The sequence below is a fragment of the Rhinatrema bivittatum genome, chromosome 6, assembly GCF_901001135.1.
Source record: "Rhinatrema bivittatum chromosome 6, aRhiBiv1.1, whole genome shotgun sequence".
Lineage (NCBI taxonomy): Eukaryota > Metazoa > Chordata > Amphibia > Gymnophiona > Rhinatrematidae > Rhinatrema > Rhinatrema bivittatum.
Genome location: NC_042620.1, coordinates 121,005,564 through 121,032,085, shown reverse-complemented (window position 1 = coordinate 121,032,085; position 26,522 = coordinate 121,005,564). Strand labels below are relative to the sequence as shown.

The 26,522-nt window shown below is 44.0% G+C and overlaps 1 protein-coding gene across 1 annotated transcript in view; it reads right to left on the bottom strand.

The window, feature by feature from the left end:
• AGPS (alkylglycerone phosphate synthase) overlaps positions 1–26,522 on the bottom strand; it is a 394,780-nt gene that overhangs the window by 67,974 nt on the left and 300,284 nt on the right. Inside the window, exon 13 of the mRNA XM_029605879.1 lies at positions 25,856–25,932. Within this exon, the coding sequence (XP_029461739.1) occupies positions 25,856–25,932 (77 nt within the window). The remainder of the gene's footprint in view (positions 1–25,855; positions 25,933–26,522) is intronic.

Here is a 26,522-nt window from a genome sequence, read left to right as displayed (position 1 = left end):
GATGAGGAAGGGCAGGAGAGAGGGGAGGAGGAAGGAAGAAAGGAGGGAGAAGAGAAGGAGGAGGAGAAATAGGGACAGTAAGAGTAGAGATAGGGAGGAGGGAAGGGATAGGAGGCAGCAGGAGGGAAAGGGGATAGGCAGGTGAGTGTAGCAGGAAGAGGACAGCAGGGTAGGGCTACACAGAGAAGGCTAGACAGAAAAAGCAGGGGGAGTTGGCAGGGCAAGTGCAAGAGCGGGGAGGGGAGGGGGAGTGGGAGCGAGAGCGAGGAAAGTGACACCTCTCTGGTGGAAGCTGCAAACCCAAATATCTGGCAGCCAGGCAGCAGGGCAGACTCATCTTTGCGCATATAAGTTCAGTGTTGAGGATGAGTCACTCATTGCTGGGATCCTGAAGAACTACAGCATGCTGTTTGGGAACCGTGCGGCAAAGACATCCAGGGCAGCCAAGGGCCTGATACAGTGCATCATCACCCAGGTCACATCCCAATCCAGCGGAATGAAGAGGACTGGAGAGCAGGTGGCCCACCACTATCGCAACATCATGGGCCCAGTTGAAGACCAAGAAGGCGAGCTGCAATACAGATCTGCGCCAGATGGGAGGAGGAACCCCTTGCCCCATACTCCTGACCCCATGAAGCAGCACCTGACAGAATAGCTGGGACAGGATGTCTGAGGCGATGGACCAGACCCTGGACACCACGCGAGCCGGGTCCTGTAAGTTTACCTCACCTATAAATGTCAAGTCTGCTACAGATGTCCACATATTTTGGCAAAAGATGTTCACATTGATTAATGCAAAGTGCACATCTTATGCCAAACAGTATATGTGTATTTCTTAGCATTTATACTTATGTCGTCATCTTCATTTCCACAGCTCTTGCCCAGAAACACGCTGATCCCAGCTGTGAAGCCCCAGGGACCAGAAGTGCAGCCTTGCAATTCGATGCTTAGAGATAGTGGCGTGAAGGGATAGGAGGCAGCAGGAGGGAAAGGGGATAGGCAGGTGAGTGTAGCAGGAAGAGGACAGCAGGGTAGGGTTACACTGAGAAGGCTAGACAGAAAAGGCAGGGGGAGTTGGCAGGGCAAGTGCGAGGGGAAGGAGGAAGTGGGGAGCGGGGGAGTGGGGCTCTGGTAGAATCAGACCTGTTATGCGGAGACACACACTGTATCAAGTGACACAAGCGCAAAAAGCCTTCTCTGTATTAGTTATTGAAGAAGCTCTTGTGAAAGAAATTTAAGTGATATCTGAAAAGAGAGAAGAATCCCAATGCATACAGAAATGTCACCCCCAAATACAAATACAAATGCAAAGGAAAAGGGTGAAGTGGATAACAAAATTCAACTAAATAAGACACAAAAGGAGTCCAAGAAAAGCTGTAACCTGAATGAGAAAAACTGGAAAGCTATGAGCACAAATGCTCGTAGTTTAGTCAATAAAATCCCAGAGCTGCAAGCCCTAATGGTAGAGGCGGACTTGGACATTGTTGCTGTCACAGAGACGTGGTTCACGGAATCTCATGATTGGGATACAACAATACCGGGCTATAACTTGTTAAGGAAGGATAGAGAGGACAGGAAAGGGGGAGAAGTGGCTCTTTATATCAGAAACAATATCCAAGCATCTGAACTGGAAGGAAGATGGGGCAAAGAAGGAGGACTATAGGCCGACCTAAAAACAAGATGGGGCATCCATTTTTATTGGAGTAGTTTACAGGCCTCCAAATCAAATGGAAGAGCTTGACAGAGATCTGGTTGAAGGCATCCAAAAGATGGGAAAGAAGGGAGAAGTAGTGATTGTTGGAGATTTTAATCTGCCGGATGTAGACTGGAGAATCCCTTCAGCGGAATCTAACAATAGTAGAGAAATAGTGGATGCCCTGCAAGGGGCTCTGTTCAAACAAATGGTAATGGAACCCACAAGGGAGGGAGCTATACTCGATTTAGTGCTCACCAATGGAGATAATGTCTTTAATGTCCAGGTGGGTGCCCACCTCAGCACCAGTGATCAAATAGTATGGTTTCATATCACAAATAGGATACGGAGAAGTAACACGAAGACCCGAGTTTTGCAGTTCAAAAACACAAACTTTGATGAAATGGAGAAGTATCTGGAAGAAGAACTAGAAGGATGGCAGAACAACGGAGATGTGGAACAACAATGGACCAAAATAAAAGGAGCAATTACCAAGGCAACTAATCTATATGTCAGAAAGTAAAGAAAAGAAAAATGAAACCTATATGGTTCTCAAAGGAGGTGGCTGACAAAATAAAAGCTAATAAAACAGCGTTCAAGAAATATAAAGGATCACAAAAGGAGGAGCACAAGGAAGAATATCTGATGGAACTGAGGGAGACGAAGAAAGTAATCAAGATAGCAAAAAGTCAAGCGGAAGAAAGGATTGCTAAAGAGGTAAAGCGAGGTGACAAAACATTTTTCAGATACATCAGAGAAAGGAGAAAAGCTCCAAGTGGTATAGTGAAACTAAAATGTGAAAAGGATCAATGTGTGGAGAGAGATGAAGAAAAGGCAGAAATATTAAACGAATACTTTAGAGGACCCTGGAGAAAGACTGTCGCTAGTTAAGAAGAAACTGGAGGGGAGGGGAGTAGATGTAACTCTGTTTACAGAAGAGAATGTATGGGAAGAGCTAGGAAAAATAAAAGTGAACAAAGCCATGGGACCTGATGAGGTCCATCCCAGGATACTGAGGGAGCTCAGAGATGTACTGGCGGGTCCACCGAGTGACCTGTTCAACAGATCCCTAGAAACGGGAGTGGTACCAAGTGATTGGAGAAGAGCGGTGGTGGTCCCGCTTCACAAGAGTGGGAGCAGAGGCCGGTTAGTCTCACCTTGGTGGTGGGAAAGGTAATGGAGTCGCTGCTGAAAGAAAGAATAGTGAACTGGCTTGCTGATGGGGATGATCTACTGTCTGCCTGTTGTCGTCCTGCTGCTTACTTGGTATTCCCTCCTCTATGCTCTGCCCAGTGTCCTGCCTCCTTGATGCAATCTCCAGTCATGTTCTGCTGCTAGTGTCTCATCTCATCCTGCTGCTGGCTCCATGCTGGTGTCTCATCTTATTCTGCTGCTCCTGCCTCCATGCTGTGCTCTCTGGTCTTGGTCCTGTTGCCTCCATGCTGCACTCTTCAGTCCTGGTCCTGCAGCCTTCATGCTGCACTGTCCAGTCCTAGTGCCTGCTACTTGAACCTTGCTGCTGTGGCTCTTAGGCTGTCCTCCTTTGAGTGTACTCAGAGGTTGCACACGGCCATGCACAGCTGGTCCCTGCTACACCTCAATAAGCAAACAGTCAACTCTCATGTACAGATGGTGAGGGCCTTGGCCCTGAGGCTTTCATGTTGGTTATGTTAGCTGCTCGGGGAGACTTTTCAAGGATGCTGGTCTGAATATCCGACGGCTGGATTATAAGACAGGAAACAGAGAGTAGGATTAAATGGTCATTTTTACGGTAAAAAAGTTAAACAGTGGAGTACCTCAGGGATCTGTACTTGGACTGGTGCTTATATATATATAAATGATCTGGAAAGGGGTACAACGAGTGAGGTGATCAAATTTGCAGATGACACAAAATTATGCAGAGTAGTTAAATCTCAAGCGGATTGTGATGAATTGCAGGAGGACATTGCGAGACTGGAAGATTGGGCTTCCAAATATCAGATGAAATTTAATGTGGACAAGTGGAAAGTGATGCATATAGGGAAAAACAACCCTTACTGTACTTGAACAATGTTAGGTTCTATCTTAGGAATTATCACCCAGGAAAGATTTAGGCATCATTGTGAACAATACATTGAAATCGTTGGCCCATTGTGCTGAGGCAATCAAAAAACCAAACAGAATGTTAGGAATTATTAAGAAGGGAATGGAAAATAAAATGGAGGATGTCATAATGCCTCTGTATCGCTCCATGGTGAGGCCGCACCTTGAATATGGTGTGCAGTTCTGGTCACCGCATCTCAAAAAGGATATAGCTGCACAGGAGAAATTGCAGAGAAGGGTGACCAAAATAAGGGGCATGGAATGGCTGCCGTATGAGGAAAGGCTAAAGAAGTTAGGGCTGTTCATTATGGAAAACAGTCGACTGAGGAGGGATATGATAGAAGTCTACAAAATCATGAAAGGACTTGAACAAGTTAATGTAAATCGGTTATTTGCTCTCTCAGATAATAGAAGGACCAGGGGGCACTCCAAGAAGTTAGCAAGTAGCTCATTTAAAACAAATCCAAGAAAATTCTTTTTCACTCAGTGAAGAGTTAAGCTATGGAATTCATTGCCAGAGGATGTGGTTACAGCAGTTAGTGTAACTGTGTTTAAAAAAGGCTTGGATAAATTCCTAGAGGATAAATCCATAAACAGCTATGACAAAATTAATAAGCAATAGTAGCTTGTGATCTATCAAAAGTTTGGGTACTTCCAGGTACTTGTGACTTGGACTGGCCACTGTTGGAATCAGGATACTGGGCTTGATGGACCCTTGGTCTGAACCAGTATGGCATATCTTATGTTATGTTCAGAGAGACTCTTTTGCACTCTAGCACCCCTGCGCTATCAGCTCTTGACAGTGAGCTCCCCAGCCTTGGAGGCTCGCATCTGTTGTGAGTACTAGCCAGTCTGGTAGACATAGGGAAACCTTCTTTAGATGATCCACTTTTAACCACAACTGCACCTGACTGCTAATTTCCATTGGCAGGTGGAGCTGAATCAAATAGTCTTGAGACTGTGGGCTCCAACGAGACAGCAGAGTGCGCTGAAGATGACGCATATGCACCCTTGCCCACAGCACCTCCAGGTTCGCCGCCATCAATCCAAGCACCTGCAGAAAGTACCACACTGCACCTGCGCCATCAGCTTCTGAATATAGCTCTCTTGCAGGAACACCTTGCCCTGTTTCTGTGTTGAACTGAACACAGAGATACACTAGCGACTGAGATGGCCGGATATTGCTCTTGGCCAGGATCACGACCCAGCCTAACTTCTGCAACAAGGAGATCACCTTGCATGAGACCCAGAAGCTCTCTGCCAGACTCTTGGCCCGAATCAGCCAGTCGTCCAAGTTTGGATGTACCAGGATCCCATCCATTCTCAACTCCGCTACCACCACTACCTTGACCTTGGAAAAAGTTCTGGGCTTGGTGATCAAACCAAAAGGAAGAGCTTGAAACTAATGACTCCTCCCAAAAACTGCAAAACGCAGAAATCGTTGATGCTCTAGTCGGATGGGAATATGCATGTATGCATCAGAGAAATCCATAGACATCAAGAACTCCCCTGATTGAACTGCCATTATCACAGAGTGCAAGGTTTCCATGCGAAAAAAAGGTATAGTTACACTGGAGAAGGTACAGAGAAGGGCGACTAAAATGATAAAGGGGATGGAAAAGCTCCCCTATGAGGAAAGGCTAAAGAGGTTAGGTCTGTTCAGTTTGGAGATGAGATGGCTGAGGGGGGATATGATAGAGGTCTTTAAAATCAAGAGAGGTCTAGAACAGGTAGATGTAAATCGGTTATTTACACTTTCGGATGACAGAAGGACTAGGGAGCACTCCATGAAATTAGCAAGTAGCACATTTAAAACTAATCTGAGAAAATTATTTTTCACTCAACGCACAGTTAAGCTCTGGAATTTGTTGCCAGAGGATGTGGTTAGTGCAGTTAGTGTAGCTGAGTTTAGAAAAGGTTTGGATAAGTTCTTGGAGGAGAAGTCCATTAACTGCTATTAATCAAATTGACTTAGGGAATGGCCTCTGCTCCTTCTGGCATCAATAGCATTGGATCGTCTTAGTGTTTGGGTATTTGCCAGGTTCTTGTAGCCTGGTTTGGCCACTGTTGGAAACAGGATGCTGGGTGTGATGGACCCTTGGTCTGACCCAGTATGGCAATTTCTTATGTTCTTATGAAAATGAGTCACAAGCAAATGACGTTCGACTCCTTTGAGATCCAGGATGGGATGAAATGAGCTCTCCTTCTTGGGCACAACGAAACAAATGGAATATCAGCCTGTATTTTCTTGAGACATGGGAACTGGAACTACTGCCCGCAGGCTGAGTCATCTGGACAATGTACACTCCATTGCCTGTCTCTTCTGTGGAGAGTTGCAGGGAGACACCATGAACACGTCCTGAGGAACACCACAAAACTCCAGCACATAGCCGTCTCATATCACCTTCAGAACCCACTGGTCTGTAGTGATCTCAACCTACCTCCGATAAAAAAAAAGAGAGAGATGACCTATCTCCTGTTCTCAGAAGCAGGTCAGCACACCTTCACTGAGAGGCTTGGGGTATTCAAATACCTGAGCGTGCTCCTTGTCTGGGCTGCCTGGGATGAAAAGACTGAGATCTACCAAAAGGTCGAATCCTCTGAAAGGATGAAAGTGTTGGAACCCCCTAGTACGATCTCTGGAGCTGAAGGAACACTGCGCTTGTTTCTTATGCTCTGGCAATCAAGGAACTGGGGACTCATCCCACTTACTGGCCATTTTCTCCAGCTTACGCCCAAACAAGAGCAAGCCTTTAAAGGGCAACTTCTTAAGGTTAGATTTCAAGGTTGATTCAGCTGACCAATTTGTCAGCCATAGCTGACACCTATCCGCAACTCCAAAGTCACCCCTCTGGCCGAAGTGCGGATGAGAAGGCAGCCTCTGGTTCCATCACTGCCCTGGAATTTACACAAGTCTCACTGACCTCCTGAGAGAGCAGTAAACAAGAGCGAGCCACTGGGGAACAACAAGAAGCTATCTGCAAGGTCATTGCCATTGCCACAAAGGCCTGCTTAAGGATGGCCTCAATTCTTTTATCCTGTGCATCCTTTGAAGCTGCTCCCCCTACAATGGGAATAGTCATTCGCTTGGTAATGGCACAGACAAGCGATTCTACCTTTGGAAAACGCAATTGCTCTCTCGCAATCGGATCCAGGGAATACAGTCCATCCAAGACTCATCCCCCCTTTAAAATTTGCTTCCGGGGGCGACCCATTCAAGATCAATCAATTCTTGAATAGCCTCCACAACAGGAAAGAAACATGAGGCTTTACGCAAGGAAACCAGAATGGGATTTTTCTTTGGCTCAGACATGGATTCAGCCCCAAATACTCCCAGCATTTTCAATGTCTGGGAAATTAGATCCGGTAACTCCTCTCTATCAAGCCGATACAGTACAGTACGCTCCGGGAGAGCGCACTGTTAACCTGCGGTTGGACACGCGTTTGACGCGTTAGCTTTACCCCTTATTCAGTAAGGGGTAATAGCGCGTCAAAAACGCGCGTCCAACCCCCCCGAAAGTAATAGCGCCCGCAACATGCAAATGCATGTTGATGGCTCTCTTAGTTATTCCCGCGCGATTCAGAAAGTAAAATGTGCAGCCAAGCCGCACATTTTACTTTCAGAAATTAGTGCCTACCCAAAAGTAGGCTTTAATTTCTCTCGGCACCAGGAAAGTGTACAGAAAAGCAGTAAAAACTGCTTTTCTGTACACTCTCTGACTTAATATCATGGCGATATTAAGTCGGAGGTCCCAAAAGTAAAAAGTAATAATAAAAAAAAAATGTAAAATCAGCCCGTGGGTTGAAAACCAGACGCTCAATTTTGCTGGCGTCCGGTTTCCGGACCCGTGGCTGTCAGCGGGTCTGAGAACCGATGCCGGCAAAATTGAGCGTCGGCTGTCAAACCTGCTGACAGCCGCCGCTCCTTTTACCGCAGGCCCTAATTAGCATATTTTTATGCATGCGCCAGGAGAGCGGGCGCTTGCTCGCTCGCCCGCTCGCCCGCTCTCCTGCTTTTCTTTCTGTATCGGCCTGTATGAAAGAATTGCAAGCTAGTTCTATAAGGTTCTAATTCCGGAGGAATCTCCCCATCCTCCAGGGAGTAAGGATCAGTCTCATCTGTGTCATCTGGATCCCTATCAGGAAAACTGGCCCCAGGCATACTCTAATGCTTACCTGCAGCACCAGGCAAATGGGATTTCACTGTCTGTGACTGGATAATGTTAGCCGGGGCCAAGAACTGCGCCTGAAGAAAAGGCTGCAGACCTTGAAAAAATTCCAGCCAAGAAAAGGTTGAAGGATCGAAACTCCAGGGGCAGGTGTTCTGAGCCATCTGAACTACCTTCCCCTGCTGACAAACCAGTTAGGGGAACCCCAAGATCAGGTGACCCTTCTGGCAGCTATTTCTCCATTCTCACACCAGGCCCGGAAGAACTGGGCTTAGTAAAATCAGAGGGGGTTAATTCCCCTGAGCCTAACAGCGCTGACACAAGTTAGAAGGAACGCCAGGCTGAAATGCCCAAATTTGACATGGCACACACTGGGCAGGGTGCTTAGGTTTCTTTGCTATACATGCCATCAGATAAGGTGCACAACTCTGCCGAAATAACCGCCCAACTTGAGCTCCGACAGGACGTTCAGGAAATGCCCGTATAAAACAAGCATGTGCGTGCTTATGCATGTAAAAAGGGCGCGTGCGTGCACACACAAATGGGCGCCTGGTAGCCGCTCCTATGTTCCTAACTAAGAGCCAAACTAGGTACCCAGCTAGGCACTCAACCAAAACATACAACAGGCCGCAGTCGGGCGCACATGGCACGATCCGATGGATCTGAAGAGGGCAGTATACTGCTCACAAAAAGCATGCAAAAGCACCGCTGCGGCCTATTATGCAACGAACCAGCCAAGCCAAGCCTCAGGGCGGGGCCCTAGGCGCAAGGGCTGCTCAACCCACCAGGCTGCCCCCCCCCCCACCCCAAACACAACTGGAGGTGGGAACGGCCATCGGATCTCTTGCTGAGCACAGAGACCAGGGGGGGGGGGGGGGGGGGGGAGAAATCTCTGCTCAACTCCCCTTCCTTTCACAAGACATTTTAAAACATTTTTTTTTACAGCTAAGTCCATGCTGTCTCAAGCCAGCTATCAAACCAAGGCACTCATCTGAGGGACCAAGGAAATCACCTCAGGAATTCTCAACTGAGGGAGGGACCTTAAGGTATCACCACAGGAGAGTGGGGCAAAATTAATTTCTTTCTTTTCTCCTAAACATTAAAGCAATCGCCAGTAGGGAGATGCACATTCACCATCTGCTAGAGATGGAGAATACTGTTGGGCTGATGTCACTGCAAGGGGATATATACTGTGATGTCAGCTTTGCTCCGTCTCCATCTGCTGGTAGAGGTGCATAACCCATTGGTTCTGGATTCATCTGTTCAGATGCTAACAAATAGTGTATAAGCTCCATACTGCTTACTAACTATTACCTCTGAATAGGAGTAAATTCAAGGATGATATTATGCTAAGTATGATCAGAAACTTGTGCTACTGTCAGCTAAGGGCATCTGAATTACAAATCCACTAGATAAAATGCCTATCAAAAACAATAGCATCAGATTTTTCAAAATTCTGCAGCAATTATGTGGCAAATTTGGATAATGATTCACATCTAACTATACAAAAAGTCAATTTTTAAAAAAATTGAAAACCATTCTTAGTTTTAATTTTTATAAAAAAAATGTACCAAATACAAAAATAAAAAATGTATCAAGGTAAGACATAAGTTACAAAATTTTAACTGTGAACTGCCACTTCTGTTTTGAAGGGAAAACATGTAGCCATCCTTTTCATATTTTTGAGAAAGTCCATATTGTTTTTATAGGTATATGAGCTTCTGTATGCTGAAAATGACCTCAACATATGCAGTTTGTAATGCTGTTAATTACACAGAAAGATGCACATATATTGGATACATAATATCAGATACAACAGGGAATTGAGTTAGCACAAGTTGAAACTTGTCAACAGTAAAGGCTGCTACAGTATGAATTAAAATTAATGCCCTCTCTGCCAGCTGTGGGACACCAGCAATTGCTGACTTCCAAGTCTTTGTAAAAGGTGTATGATTGGCCAAGTATACATACAAGAACCTTTTTTTAAAGCTGAAATCATTCTATAGGGACATCACTCCATTTGAGAATTATATCAAAACCATCATTGGCTTGTTAAGGATTTAAGAGAACTTTTAGGGATCAAACATTCTAACTGCTTTCTCTGTCCACTCCAATTTCACCTCCTACTTCAGGACCCAAGGAAAAGGGGTGAGGCAGACTGTTTGTGAGGGAAGGAACTGGAGAAAGAGTAGAGAGAATACAGAGCCTGAAAGCAGGCAGACACTCTTCAGTTTTCTTCAAAACATTGAATTAAGAGGTGTGAAAGATTTCAAGAATGTTGATTCTGTGTCAGATTATAAAATGTGTGGCAATAAGTTAATTATGCGGTTTCTCCTGGGGCCACAAAATCGCACAAGACTAGGGGCACCGGATATATTGCAGGAGTTACATATTCCCTTTGCAAAGAGAAGCAGCTTCAAGTTGTGGGGAACTCACTAACACAGACACAGCCACAGTATGTGTCATACACAATTTCAAATGATGAATGGCTTCCAATAAAAGTCTTTCACCTGAACCCATAGTAACATAGTAATGACTGCAGAAAAGGAACAAAGGTCCATCTGATCTGTCCCATGTTTCTCTTAAGGATAGTCTATGTAGTTTCCTCCAAGTCTTATGATAAGGGTAGTAATACTTACAATCAAAACCAAGCAACTATCAAACCCATAAACTGCTAGCATCATTTTTACTGGGTGAGGAGCCTTCTAGAAAATTCAGACAATGCTGCTTCACATGCTTTGCTTTGGGACTTGGCAGTGGAAGCAGTCCTATGCCTTATATCTTATGTCTGCATATCAGTACCCCAGACTAAAAGTCGAGGCTTGTGTTGGTTGTCATCTGAATCCAATTCCCCTCCTCCCGATCAAAGCGGAGAGCAATGTTGCATTGTGTCAAAAGCATGAAAGCTTATTGGTTAAGGATAGTAATCCCCATTCCGTCTGTTAAGGGTACTAACTGACACTATATGCAGGTTACCCCCATGCTTATCAGTACACCAGACTGTGAAAATCGGGGCCCTCATTCCTTTTTTCACATAGAATTAAAAAAAATATATACACACCACAAAAGGCCCCTTACCAAAGGGGGAAAAAGGAAAAAGCACCTATATATACTTATAGGGTTTAATACCACAATTTTTTAGAGTGGAAAATTCATATTTATTGAAAACATCTTTTTATAAAAATGATTTGTAAGTACACAATATTAAATCCTCACATTAAAATGTACTATATAGAATGTGCAGTACATGAACCTACAAATCCTAATACATCTCTCAATGCTAACTATTCGCTAACTTTCATTAGCTGAAATAACCCCACAACTAATCTCTGTATATCAACATATTTAAGCACATGTAAGCACAATATGACAATACATATATAACACATTTACATCTATAAATACATGATGTAAAATTTACACTTCATATATATGATCTAGGCTTTAAATAAAATAAAAATGATATGTGGGTACATAAAATGGTAAAAGCAGAAGAGAACCCTAAAATAGGGTAAGTAAAACCACTAATATTTAATTGATTTGAAAGATGCTTAATGTTGCAAGTTTTATTACACAATGGCAAAGAATATCAAAACTCTTCAAAAAATAATAAAAAAAATAAAATTGGCACAATAACATACATATATATTTATCAAGTGACCTAGTCAATCATTCCTCATTCACACCGCTTCTAAACTCTCTGTAGTGTTATGCATTTCTAACATGTATAGGTATCAACATAACACATTGTCAAAATATATACAAAGTGCTTGTAATGAAACAATGATGCTTGCAATAGAGCTGGACTTCAAGAAAGATACTTTGTGAATTGCAAATGAGTCACATGGAAGATGATACCTTCATTAAAAAGGGGATTTAATTAAATCACAGTCCACAAGAAAGGATACTTTGTAATTGTTTCTCAGGACATAGAATACAGAAACATCATTGGAACAATGTTCTATTTCTACTATATCCTGTATTCTCTCTGTCCATATAAAGGCCTCTGTTTTACCATCCAGGCTAATTCAGGGGAAAATATTGTTCATAACTATTCTTGTGTTGATACCGTGGATTGTATTTAGTGAAGAGGACTCGATCTCTTATTGTTGATTCTACTAGAGAAATTAAATGTGTATACAATATTGGTATTAATGCCTGTATCCGGTTATTGTTACATAAAAGATTTTTCAAACTAATCTTTATAAGCAAACATTTGTCTAACCTTTATATGTTGGCTTGCCAATTCAGTGTTTTAAGAATTCAACTGTTAATTAACAGCTTGCTAAATGCAGCATAATCATCTGTGAATTTCCAATGTCTGAAAACAAAAATGTATATCTGTTTGCTAATTCTGAAACCCTGGCTTGATGAACTCTAACTAATGAGAACTGTTAAATGTTTAAAGTACAAGACCATAAACTATGCCTTTCACTTCTTATTGGTGGCCACAGTGTTGCATTAACTCCTCAGTACATTAAATAGACTGTTCATCTGTTTACCAAAGCTATACCTAGCTTGGATGCATGGCTACATTTTAAACAAGCAGTTATAAAGCTGTGTCCCTCACTTCTTACATAGAGTTGTGTTACCTTCTTAGCTTACTGGAAACATTTTCAAGTCTCTTTGCTGGAACTGTATCTGGAGAAGACTTTAATACCTCTTTGCAGTACAGACGCTGTGATGGTAGTGTCACATTGGGCACTTATCTGTTTGTATCTGGTGGTCATTGTATAGAACTTTATTGACCCCTGTAAAGAGCTTCAGACACAGGGCTCCTCAAGATCAATTTGTATAAAGCTTTCTTGACCCCTTTAGAGAGCTACAACCACAGAAATCCTTAAGAGTACTATATTCCATTGTACATTTGTAATTATGCTGATTTGGTTTTCCTATGTTCTAAGAATCTTTTCTTGTCTGCAGGCAAGAATATTTCCCCAGCCATCTATACTGCTTCAATGTGGTGATAACGACCCAGCAAATGAGTTAGCACTTTAAGTATAATGGTGATGAATGTGGATTTTGTTGTACCTAAGGGTTACTGTAGCCATGCATCCAAGCTAGGTATAGCTTTGGTAAACAGATGAACAGTCTATTTAATGTACTGAGGAGTTAATGCAACACTGTGGCTACCAATAAGAAGTGAAAGGCATTGTTTATGGTCTTGTACTTTAAACATTTAACAGTTCTCATTAGAGTTCATCAAGCCGGGGTTTCAGAATTAACAAACAGATATACATTTTTGTTTTCAGACATTGGAAATTCACAGATGATTATGCTGCATTTAGCAAGCTGTTAATTAACAGCTGAAGTCTTAAGACACTGAATTGGCAAGCCAACTTATAAAGGTTAGACAAATGTTTACTTCTGAAAAATCTTTTATACAACAACGGGATACAGGCATCCAATATTGTGTACACATTTAATTTCTCTAGTAGAATCAACAATAAGATATCAAGTCCTCTTAAATACAGTCCACGGTATCAACGTAAGAATAGTTATGAACAATATTTTCCTGAGGAAGCCTGGACTGCGAAACAGAGCCCTTTGTGGGACAGAGAGAAATCAGGATATAGCAGTAGTAATATGGGTAGCCAGGACTTACACTTCTCCCATGTCCGTCCCTTCACAAACAACCACATAATAAAATACACAAACAATATAGTGGGGGCAAAACAGGCTGCAGCTTTATTACCAATAACCACCAGGAGCCAGAGCCAGATGTAAAATAATCAACTCACAGCATCCATCCGCCACCAACCAGCAAGATGGACATTACCAGGATACCCACCTGAATGTTAATATCATTAACAATAAACATACCCATGACCCCTGCCACTAACCAGCAACGAGCCGTACATGTAGACCCCTACCATCGTCCAGCAAGGAGCTGAATACAGAACTGCACCCATTTGTTCCCCTAGGAATCCCTGACATGACCACTGTCAAGTCAGTCAGCTGATCAACACCATGCAGAACTCCAGTCAGCTCAGGCTACCCACCACAGGCACAGGTAAAAACTAGTTGTGACCCTCAAAGATGTGGCCAGGATCCCCACGAATGGTAACTTCCAAGGCCTCCTGTATAGTGTTCAAAAATAAGTCCAATCCGATAAAGGACGAATGAACACCGTCCCCCCTAAACAACCCACGGTCAGATCCCATGACTAATCGTGCCTAATATTTTCTTTCCAATCTCAGCAGGCCTTGGAATTATGTTAGACCAGCAAATTACAGCAGTAGGCAAAAAATTTGAAATAGATATCAAGCCCTTTCTAACCATATGGATGAACTTCCGGCTAGACTTCCTGCCCTAGTCATTGCCCCCAAGATGTATAATCACCACATGTCGGTGTCCAAAACAGAAGAGTCCTTGATGTAGGCAAGGAATCAGTTTGTCCCACTGCATCCCCCTCTACCCCAACCAAAACACAGTCACTCCATACTGCCCCAAGTCCAACTGCATTCCATAAGGACGCCCGCAAGCATGCGAATAAGCACAGACGATGTATGAATGGCGGCCTACTATCCATAAAAAAGTCCCCAAGCATGCAGAACCTGCAAAAAGAAAAAAAAATGATCATGCAAATTAAGAGGACCCAGGGCAAACATATGCCACAAAGGCGTCTGATTTCCATCGCCCAATTCTCTGAATTACGCCATCTGACATTCCAGAGGAAGCTGCCGATGTTGCGGTGCCAATCCAGAATGAATGGGTCCCAAACCTGCCCGCGTCCAGACCTAGTGCTATCAGGCCTGAACGTAAGACCGTTTCAAACTGATATTTAGTCAGAAGGCAGGTCACAATGGACCAAAAATCAGGAGTCACCATCTGGGTGAATTACCTAAACACGACAGAATTAGCTACCGGACAGGTCCGCAAGCCAGGAACCGCATGAAGTAGCACTGAAGCACCCCTACCACCCCTGATCTGTTTTTGATCTGGGGATGAAAACAGACTCACTACTCAGTGTAACATGTTGCGAAAACAAGCCTGAAAACCCTGCGCCCTTGGTAGACTTAGCCACAAGCTCGCTAACTCAGAAAAATCCAAAAAAGGTGAGCAAGAACGCCAAACGGAACAAGCAACATTCATATTGTGAGTTGCAAATACTCAACACATCCTATAACCTGGTAAGTATATCACGAGTAATTGGTAACAGACTGTCAGGTTCGTGCACAGTGGCTCGAAACTACCAGCATTAAACGACAAACCAAAAATCTACCCATGGGAAAACCTCAACCATAAGCCCACATAAAGAAAGAAAACCTTAGTAACTGCCGAGAAACCGCAGCCTTTGAGACCCCATCAGCTTTCGCTTTCTCGATAAACTGCAAGATGCGTACATTGGAAAAGGGACTCCATCGCCAACCCAAACTTGCAAGGAAGGATGCCACCTTGTCAGTTCCTTTAACATAACTGTTCTAAGTGGAGGGGGCTAGGGATGTCTGGAGCAGCTTCTATGCTTCTGGGAACCAAAGATCCATAGGAAAGGTGGTACTGATGCTCCGCACTGGCCCACTTTTGGAGCAAACTTCTGGAATAAGTCTCACTTGCATCGAGAAGAGAATCAGCCAAAGCGTTAGAAACCCCGGACACATGACGAGCCCACACAGTAATATGCAACTCCATGCAACGCAGCACAAATTCCCGCAGCAGGTCAGAAACTAGCATACATTTCACTGATCGCTTATTAATAACCTCCACCACGCCCAGCTATTTGCACCTGAATACTACCTTCTTGTCCCTCAATGCGAGCCCCATAGAAAGATCGCGACCACAATTGGAAATAATTCCAAAAATGTGATGTTCTTAGTAACAATTAATGTGTGGCAAACATTATACACTGGTCAATATATGTTAGCAATAAGATTTTTAATTGTAAATACACACATAAGTGGTAAATATTTAAAGGCAAAAAAACTAACTTTGCCTTTAAATTTGTACCACTTATGTGTGTGTATTTATAATTAAAAATCCTATTGCTATTATTGACAAGTGTATAAGAACATAAGAAATTGCCATGCTGGGTCAGACCAAGAGTCCATCAAGCCCAGCACCCTGTTTCCAACAGAGGCCAAACCAGACCACAAAAACCTGGCAATTACCCAAACATTAAGAAGATCCTATGCTACTGATGCAATTAATAGCAGTGGTTATTCCCTAAGTAAACTTGATTAATAGCCATTAACGGACTTCTCCTCCAAGAACTTATCTAAACCTTTTTTGAACCCAGCTACACTAACTGCACTAACCACATCCTCTGGCAACAAATTCCAGAGCTTTATTGTGCGTTGAGTGAAAAAGAATTTTCTCCGATTAGTCTTAAATGTGCTACTTGCTAACTTCATGGAATGCCCCCTAGTCCTTCTATTATTCAAAAGTGTAAATAACCGATTCGCATCTACTCGTTCAAGACCTCTCATGATCTTAAAGACCACTATCATATCCCCCCTCAGCCCTAACCTATTCAGCCTTTCCTCATAGGGGAGCTGTTCCATCCCCTTTATCATTTTGGTTGCCCTTCTCTGTACCTTCTCCATCACAACTATATCTTTTTTGGGATGCAGCAACCAGAATTGAACACAGGATTCAAGGTGCGGTCTCACCATGGAACATTTTCCGTTTTATTAACCATTCCCTTCCTAATAATTTTTAACATTCTGTTTGCTTTTTTGACTGCTGCAGCACACTGAGCCGATGATTTTAAAGTATTATCCACTATGATGCCTAGATCTTTTTCCTGGGTGGTAGCTCCTAATATGGAACCTAACATCGTGTTACTACAGCAAGGGTTTGTCACACATTACTTATGTTGTATTTTTTCTATATGTGTGAGCAGTTTACTCCGCCCTCCCAGTGTATGTTCTCAGTAACGCCAGAAGACTTCCAATCCTCGGGCCAAGCGGCCACACACCAAGAACCCTGACAATAAGCACTGAAGCCTATCGAACCCGCTGCGTCAGTGTATAATTCAAGTCCTGATTGGCAATGACTTGGATTGCCACGGCAAACAACCATTAAAATCGGATAGGAAACAATCCCACACACACAAGTCCTCACGCATCTTTTGCGTAATTCGTATGCGGTGACTACTCTTCAAACCTGCCATGAAAACTGCGCTTGAAAACTCTACCCATGGGAATCATGCAACATGCAAAATTCAAACTACCCACCAGGGATAGCATCTATCGCAAAGTCAACTTCTTACAACAAAGCGCCCTCCCTACCAAACTCTTCAAAACCTCTACCTTTTCCGCAGGTAACCGTGAGATCATTTCAACTGAATCCAGTTCAACCCCCAGAAAAAACAATCAAGTGCAGGGGCCTTCAGCAATAGGAATGCCAAATGCAGAGGCCATATCCAGAAAACACCCCAACAATTGCACCTCGCCTTCGTGGACACCTCACCCACAAATAACAAATCATCTAGGTAGTGAACAATGATCGATGTACTTGCCTGCTCGGCAACTACCCAATGGACAAAAGTACTGAAAGCCTTGAAATACGCACACACGATAAATGCTTGTCTATGGGGTGCTCTATCAAAGTAAAATGCTTCATTAAACCTCACTGGATGGACTGGGAGCAATTGGAAGCCTGACTCAACGTCAACCTTAGCCATCAGGGGCCCGCCCCCCCACTTCATCGAACCTTAGACACAGCTGAATCAAAGGACGCATATCGCACAGTGCACAGCTCTCGCGGAATGAAATCATTAACGGAATTACCCTCTGGAAATAGAGATTATGAATCAGGCGGAGTTTTCCAGGTTCCTTCTTCGGAACAGATAAAGGTGACAGGACCATTCCATTGAAAGAAGGCTCCGCGAAAAGGACCTGCAATTCTTCGCAACTGAATCTCTCCGCGCAACTTATCACTGACAACCTGAGCCAGCTTTCGAACAGAAGAACAGTTTTGTTCACCCCCTACCCTAACTGGGCCTGCAAAAGGAATTTGGAAACCATATTCAAAACCATGAAACAGAAAAGGAGCAACCTCTATCTTTGGATATTCCTGTAACCAGGGCATCAATGCAGCCACTCATATCGACATTGGAGCACGACAAAAGGACTTACTTGGGAGTCCCTTTTGCTGCAGCCCCTCCAACAGTTCCATCACCAGTCTATTTGGGACATTTGGAGACTGAATGACTGGCTCCACAGCTGGAATTTGCATGCTGGAATTTGCAGTTGGGAAAGTTACAAGCGGAACAAGTGAACTGCCAACACACGTCAAGGAGCCCAGGCACAGGTCCTGCACGAAAGGAACGCCCATTCGAACTCCCAACTGTTATGCCTGCATTACCCCCCCCCAAAGGAACAACCTTAGTATTCATGTGGGTCAACCAGAGCCCAATGTGCTGTGTGCTCCATAACAAATTTGTTCTCCTCCATCCGGTCATGGAAATGCTCATCATAGTTGAGCCAGGACCACCCTTCATATTCTCTATTAGTAGCCAAAATACCATCGGCATATGCCAGGAGAGGCCCAAACTGTGACGGATCATGACACCCAATTACACTGGCCAAACAAAGAAATGATCTAATTCAGTTGAGGACATTTCGCGCCACCGTCTTCTGAGGCCCCGGAATCTGCTGGACATTCCTCTTCTTCCTCTCCCTCCTCTTCCCTCTACGGCCCTCCAACAACTGAAAGGTATCGATATATTTGCACCATCTGATTTTCTTTCTAAGGGATTGGGCCACATCCTCCCACAATTCAAAAAAAGATCGCCAGCGCAGGAGCCCCCCTATCAGCCCCTTTTCCAGCTCTTTTTTCACCGGACCCCACACTAGCTACTGGTGAAATGACTGATGAACCGGAAGACAAAGAAGAAGAGGAGGATGAGGAATCAGAAGAGCTGGACCTGGCACATTTCTTCTGCTTAGACGTGATCCGCTTCTTCACCGCTGACAAATCACCTACCGCCACACCAGAAGCCGGAGACTCCGAAATGGCAGCTATAGACGCCAAAACAGGTTCAGCAGGAACTTCACCCACTTGGACAAGATCACCGGATAACTCACCATGATGATCTCCACTAAGGTCAGCTGCTCCCGGAGAGGATTCACATCACCAGACACGTTGAACGCAGCGGCACTGGATCATTATGCTATTCTTCACGCCATGAGGGCCCCAGGCCATCCAAGGAGTCATGCACTGGGTGTATCTGCGAAAGAAAAGGAGGAGCCGAAACAGAAGGCCCGGCAGAACCGGCCAACCCCGTGCCCCCAAAGGACCCATGAGGAAAATCCACGAAAGGACCCAACCATTGAGGGCCAGGTACAGAGACACTCGCATCCGAAGCAGGTTGCCAACCTGTAGGGGAACCCCAATTAATTCCACATGGAGAAGGAAACCTCACCATAGGACAGGGATCGTACCAAGTAGCTGAAGAACCTTCACCAGCAGGTGAAAAGAAAGGTCCCCAATTGTCCCAGGCACGTCTGAAATTAGCAAACGATCCTCCAGCCCTAGGAACCCAATCACCAGGGAAACTGGCACCAATCACAGCGCCAGCTCTATCCTCTCCTGCTGAACCCACATCTAGGACCCCTAACTAGGCCCACCCCACTCCATGCGCGGGCCACCTGAACCTGTCGGCAGTGAATCTGAGCCCTGGTCAGGACCCAGACTTGCAGCTCTCCACTCACTGTAAACAGTGGCTGAAGCATGAACTGCTTCAGCACTGGACAGCTCTGGGTGCCGCACGGCAGCAGGAGCAGGCTGATAGGCCTGTCCCTGAAGCCCCGTGAGAGTCAGCAGGGATGGGACAGAGGCCAGGCCTAGGAACCAAGGAGGTGACCTTATCTCTCGCCAGAGGCTCGTGACTGCATGCCCGCGAATGCACATCATGTCCCCCTGAAGCACCGGGCGCACTGGCACTCACCGACGTGGGCGGGACAGACTGCCATGCAGGCCCAACCAACCAGGCCACTTACTGCAGAATCCTGACAATGTGCTGGGACTGACATGCCTCCAAGAGACCTTGTTACTGTCCCTAAAACACATAAAAGTTTGGAAAATCCTTCTGGGAGACCCATCATGTCAGGCAGGAAATCTTTGCTCCAACTCTTAAGTTTGTTGATTTTTTTCTGGCACCTTTTGATCCCAATTTACCATGTCAGATATTCGCAGTTCATGAGCACCTAGCTAGAATCCTTACAGTGTAATACTTCTGATCTTTTACTGGACATATTAGATGTCAAAGCACTATAACTGCAGGTCAAAAAAGCGATAGTCTTTATATATATATATATATATATATATATATATCCCTCAACCCCGGGCTTTAGAAGTGGTTACACATTACTTTGACCAATCTCCATGACCACACCATAATTCCTACTTGTGTAACCCCACCCCGGTGTGCGTGTTCTGCATGGGTGGGGCCATAAATGTATTTAGAAGCTCTTTAGGGCAGGAACCCTCTGACTAGCTTTTTTCTGTGCCCCTTTCCCCAAGGTGTGGATCCTTTGCCTTAGGGGGAAAGGGTTCTTTTCAAGTCCCTTCCTCTTACTTATCCCCTAGGAGAGGGGTTTCTCCTGTGTGCCAAATAAAGATGCTAGATACACTGTGTTAGTGTCCAAATTTAAGTTTACTGTATAAAATAGTTGCAGGTGGCACCACAGTCTTTTCTCAATTACAACTTTGCCTCTATCTGTGCAGGAATCCTACCAACTTCCTGGCGGGTCAATAAAGCGTGGCCGCGATTACCCCGTTTCTAACCCGCTTTGTACCCACAATTTGGCCGCGTAAGTCCAACCCGCGATTCACTAACCCTTTTAACCCATCCTTACCACTTCTTTAAATCAACGGGTAACCCTTTCCACCCACGGCATGTATATGAGATGTAAACAATCGGATTAGCTATTCCCTCCCATACAGTAACATGCGCCCTGACTATCGCCTTTTTAACCTGCAGTTTAGTCGCGTCTTTAACCTGCTAAATTACCGCCTACCCTTACTCCTGCGTTAGAAGGTAGGAGGTAAAGTTTGCCCGTGAAATTTCATGGGCAAACTTTCCCCCGGCCCCCGCTCACCTGCCCTGGCCGCGTCCATGGGTGCCGGTCTCCCATACGGGCCCGTGCTGACAGGGACAGGGACATTGACTCACAAATGTCCCTTCACTTTTTCTTTCAGCATGCCTTCTCCCGCTTTGGCTCACAACCCTTCACTCTCTCCTCCAGCATTCCTTCTTCCGCTTTGGCTCATGTTGTCCCTTCATTTTCTCTTCAGCATTCCTTCTCCCGCTTCAGCAACCCGGGGTGGATCGGGCGCTCTTCGCGAGGCGGCTTCCAGCAGCCCCCGCTGGCGAAGATGCATGAACGCACGCCTGTACTTCCAATTTGGGCGCTCAAGGCACCTTCGCTGGCTTGAGCGCCAAAATGGGACGTACAGGCGGTGCGAGCTCATCATGCCAAAAACATTGCACCGGCAGGCAACTGGAAGATTGCCAGAGCGGCGGAGACAGGGCCGGGGGGGGGGGGGGGGGGTTGCGCGGGGCGGTGGCTCCCCTACCTTTCCTGCATGCAGGGCAGCTCCGGCTCGCTTGCCTGCCTCCCTCCCTCTGTTCCGCCGCTCACTGCCTCCCCAGCGCCATCTTGCAGCTTGTGACATCACCCCTGACCCTTGAGCGCCCAAACGCTGGTGAAGGTGCATGAACGCATGTCCAATTTGGGCGCTCAAGCCAGCTGTGGACATTAAAGTTTGTTTTGTTTCTTGACATCTCTCTTACAGTCCAAAGCCTTTCTGTTTTTCTTTGAGGCTATATTACATTTTGTGATTTTTGTTTAACATCTATGTCAGGATGCACTAACTACATTCTATCTTATCCTGTAGTCCACATAAATTATATTGACAATCCTTTTTTCAGCTTGTTGAAGAATGGGAAAGCAGTCTAGTTTTGTCTGTCTTTGTTTTTGTTGTATTAACTACCTTTTATGTATGTTTTAACTTTGTACATTGCTATATTAAAGTTAGGAATTAGGAAAGGATATGGGGAATCAGGTTGCTCCTGAGTAAAATGGATCACTGCCAAGAACCACACACACACATACATACATATATATATATATATATAGATATACACACTGCTTGCATAGATACAATGAAATGTTATTGATATTTTACTTAGTGAGAACTGCAAGTTGCATAAAGAAACATTACTTGCATTAGAATACATATAGGATATTAGACATGTTATAGTTTGTGATAGCCATAAGATAATATGAAGGCATTTTTCCCCTGACAGAAAAGATATCTCTGCTACCATCTCAGATCTAAGAATAGTCACATAGGCATTAGAACCATACAGTCTTGTGATGGCTAGGAAAAAAAAAAGTCTCACTGAAGTACATCTGTTTCTGTAGATAAGGAAAGTAGACCATCCAGATTAGGGAAGTAGACCATCCCTAGCTGTATGCCCAGAACTGGAATTCTGCCCAGAACTGCTGAGGTTCCAGAAAAGAAGAACTGCCTGTTTACGGTTGAACACATGCCCAGATATGCCAGAAGAGACTTCCTGTAGCTGAAAATATGTCTTATAATACTTTCACAATTAAAGACTATTCAGAAATCATACTCTAAATTCATTTCTTTTGACTATTTAATGAGAGAAAAACATTTTCCCTTACATTTAGAGGCGACATTAAGATACTGCAGTACTCCAAAAGAGGTTGTAACCTCAGTGAATTAAGATAGGTACTTCCTCATTCCTGAGCTTTTTGTTTCAATGAGAGATGAGGCACACATATATGTATGGTATTTAACATATAACTTATGGATCCCCATATCACGATGACAAAGAACAGAGAACCAAACTGTTTCCATACAGAGAACCCTAGACTGTTAGCTCAGACTTGGCTGTTATCTCATAATTGGATGATAGCCCAGTATTAGTTCTGCAATTTAGGGTTTATAATTAGGAGTTTGGCAGTAGTGTTTTGCACTGAGTGGGCAACTGACCCAATATCTGCTCATGACTACCACAGTGCCTGGTACACCATCAGCATCACAAATAAGATTTTTCTTCATAGACATTGCAGAGAATGAAAAGGAGGAGTTATCACCACTCAGGGAAGTACCTACTGTAAATATTCTTTTAGACAATTCTCAAATGGTTTTGTATATTATAGTTTTTCATATGTTATTGTTTTATATACCCAGTTATTTACTAGGCTAAGATATAATCTGAATGCTTTGCTGTGCTATTGCCGATTTCATTACCAATTTTTGTGGAATTGTTTGAGAGTTATATTATTGCTAGTTCTTGTGTAGGAATAAAGCTCACAATAGTTTGCCAATTTCTCTCAGTGTTTGTGCCTTATTTCCATTGGTTTACAAAGGGTAAATATCCCACCGCAAGGCTGTACTATAATTATTTAGTGTTATGCTTTAAGCTATTCAGAAATCTGAATAAGGTAAAGTTAAAGTAAAGCAAAGCTTTTTGCTCCAGGATCTAATGTAATTGAGTTCATTTTTTTATGGCTATATGCTGGTGTTTTATCAGACTGCTCTCAAAAGTACTTCTATTAAACACGATGAGACTGTGTCCTTATTGAGCAACTCAATAAGGACACAGATAAGCGCATGTGGCTGCTGAAGCAGAGTTCGTCCGAAATACCAGCTAGTGTCAGGGTCAATTTCCATTGTATTTGTGACTGTGGCATTACACCGCATTACATTAATTGTATTTACTTATGACGTGCATTTTCAGCTATATGACTTTTTATTTGCAATTTTAAAATTTTCAAAAAATGTTTTTGTTGTTGACTGAACTTTTAGAGTGAATAAGAGGACCAGGTTGTCTACTGTTGACCTGTATGGATCATGCTAAGGTGTAATGTTCCCGGCTTGCTGACACTCTCCTATTGCCATAGCTGTGGGAATGGTGCCTGTTCTTTGACATTGTAATAGCTCTCTTTTTATGACTATCATTGTTGGTTTGAGATAGCACATTTAGCTCTCATTTGATAGTTTGTCTCCTAGTAGAAAGCACTAGATACTATTTTTGGCAATTTTTTATGCAAAGAGAAGTGGATTTATTTTATTTGAAATATTTATATTCCACCTACAGCAGCTCAGCTGTGTTAGACAGTTAGAAAAATGTCCATTTGTAATATTCATTTTTTCATCACCCTAAAATAAGTAATATAAATTTGAGCTAACACTCCCTCCCACTGCAGAGTTCTCCATGTCTCTTCCAAGCTTTAAAATAGCACCAATTTGTTGAGAAGAGACAATAATGCACCACAATAAATGTACCCGCCAGCTACCTCAGCACTGCTGGGCTCTACCACACCAGTCACTTCTTGTTAGGTTATCTGGATTCAGCAAGGTCAGCATCTGATTTATATATTTGTATGCCTTATATATTTGTTTGCAGTAAAATACCAATTGAAAAAAGGACCAAATATCACACTGAAATGTAAATGTAAAATGTTTTGCTCGTTTTGAATTTGTTGCCCTGGGGGAGCAAAGGAAATCTCTAATTCTTGAAATGAGTACAGAAGTCATGAAAAGTTGAGAAAGACTGGTCTAGGCAGCTCAATTTTCAACTCATCTAGTTTTGTTTTGGGGGACTTGATCCTATTATTTAACTTTAGACTAATTTGTTATACACATGCTGTTGAACGAGTTCTGGCTTTATTTTAAAAGCTACTGTATCTTTTCCTTTATTGTCTGGATGAGGGCCAACAGTAACTGTGAGTATGCCAGTACTGAAAACAAATACACTTTCCAACAGTGGGCACCCCATTATCAGTCAAAGCATAGAGGTAGTTGGTAGAACTAAACTTAACTCTTCTTTCTCCAGTGTCCTGAATATCTATTTTGTTTACTTGTTTATCAGGGTCGAATTCCAGCAAAAGATAATATGGGTAGCCAGGACTGGCTTTTCCCCGGCACCCACCCTCTCACTCTATCAATCATTGTAACAGAAGACATGAACGAGACTCAGGCAAGAATGGGATCAAACAGGCCGCAACTTTATTGTTTAACAATTAGGTGCCCGAGCCAAGGCTTTACATCAGCTTCCTGGTGCACCCGCCACGTGACAGCAGGGTGCGCCGATATTAACGCTGCATTAAATCCACGACCCCCGCCACCATCAGCAAGGGGTTGTGACCACCGTCTCCCGCCACCTGCAGCAAGGAGCCTCCCGCAGGACAACTGCACCCAATTGTCCTGCCCCTCACACATTGCCTCTCAATTGGCTCGGGTAACCCCGCCTCCTCCAGTTGCGACGACATCACCTCGCAGATTAATATGAACAGAATGACTTAACATGAACAATATGAACAGCATAACTTAACATGAATCATATGAACATAATAACTTGACGTAACAAGTGCCGTGAGGGTGGGTGGGCGGGATGCGAACCCGGGGAGCGTCGGCAGGCAAATAGGGAGCTGCCAGCGCTCCCTGGGAACCTAATCGGCTGGGTTTCAGCCGACTGGCTCCCCTTTTGCAGCGGACCAATTAGGGCTCATGGCCCGCCTCTCCGAGGACCGGATTTGTCCTCGGGGTCGGCGGCCAATGAGCGGGCACGCTGGCGCGGGTGTGCGTGCGCCGCGGCCCGCCCCCCCCCCCCCCCCGGGTGCCGGCGCGTCATGTGCCTGGCACCCACATTATGCCCGGGCACCCCGATACTCCGTCTGGGTGCCCTTCTCAAAATAAGCCTCTGGAGAAAGGACGAGACTGCAAAGAATGAACTGCATGTACTTCAGTCCACAGGCTCTAAAGAGATGCTATTTTTATTGAAAAAGAATCATTAATGGACAAAAAACTCATCACTGGCTAAGATGTAAAACCTTCAGAAACTAGTTCAACTCACAATATTCTGATCATTTTATGATCCTTAATTCAGTATGCAAAATCTCTTAGATTTAAAAAATGAGAACGTTACCTTTGTAATATAGAATTTTTTCAAGCCATCCAAAAATGATGTAAATATTGAGGACACTTGAGGTTTGAGAGCATGTCCTGCAAAACAAAGTTTCAAGTTTAGAAGGAATAGCAACTACAATGAAATGTTGTACTCAGAAGCTATAAACCATCCTGAGCAAAGTTCCTTAGAAGTGTACTAGTTTTATTATTAATTTTTTAAATGGACTACATATGTTCTTGTATCTGTAAAAAGATCTCATGTTTTGAGATTTTCTGGATGCATTCACACCCTCCTCTGCTAAAGCAAGCACATTACTTCGTCTCTGAGAAGCCCCCTGTGGCATCATGCAACCTATAAGTGATGTGCCACCTACAGAGAAAGTTGAGCAAAGAATTGTGAAATGTGTACTATCTGCCATCATAGCATGGGGAGAATCTTTACAAAGGAAGAGTCACCAACAATATAAATTTATGAACCCTCAACTGCCCTTACTGGTAAGGTTCAGGAAACCAAAGCACATGGAATCCAGAAAAAGTACAAACGATAAATGTGGAATTTTATTACAGGATTTCTTTAAGCCTTTCACACCTTCCCTGTGCTATGCTATTTAGTTATGAGCTATGTGCTTCATGGGAAACAGAAGGTGGAGATGTGTCAGATCCATTTCTCTGACCTGCGCATCTTT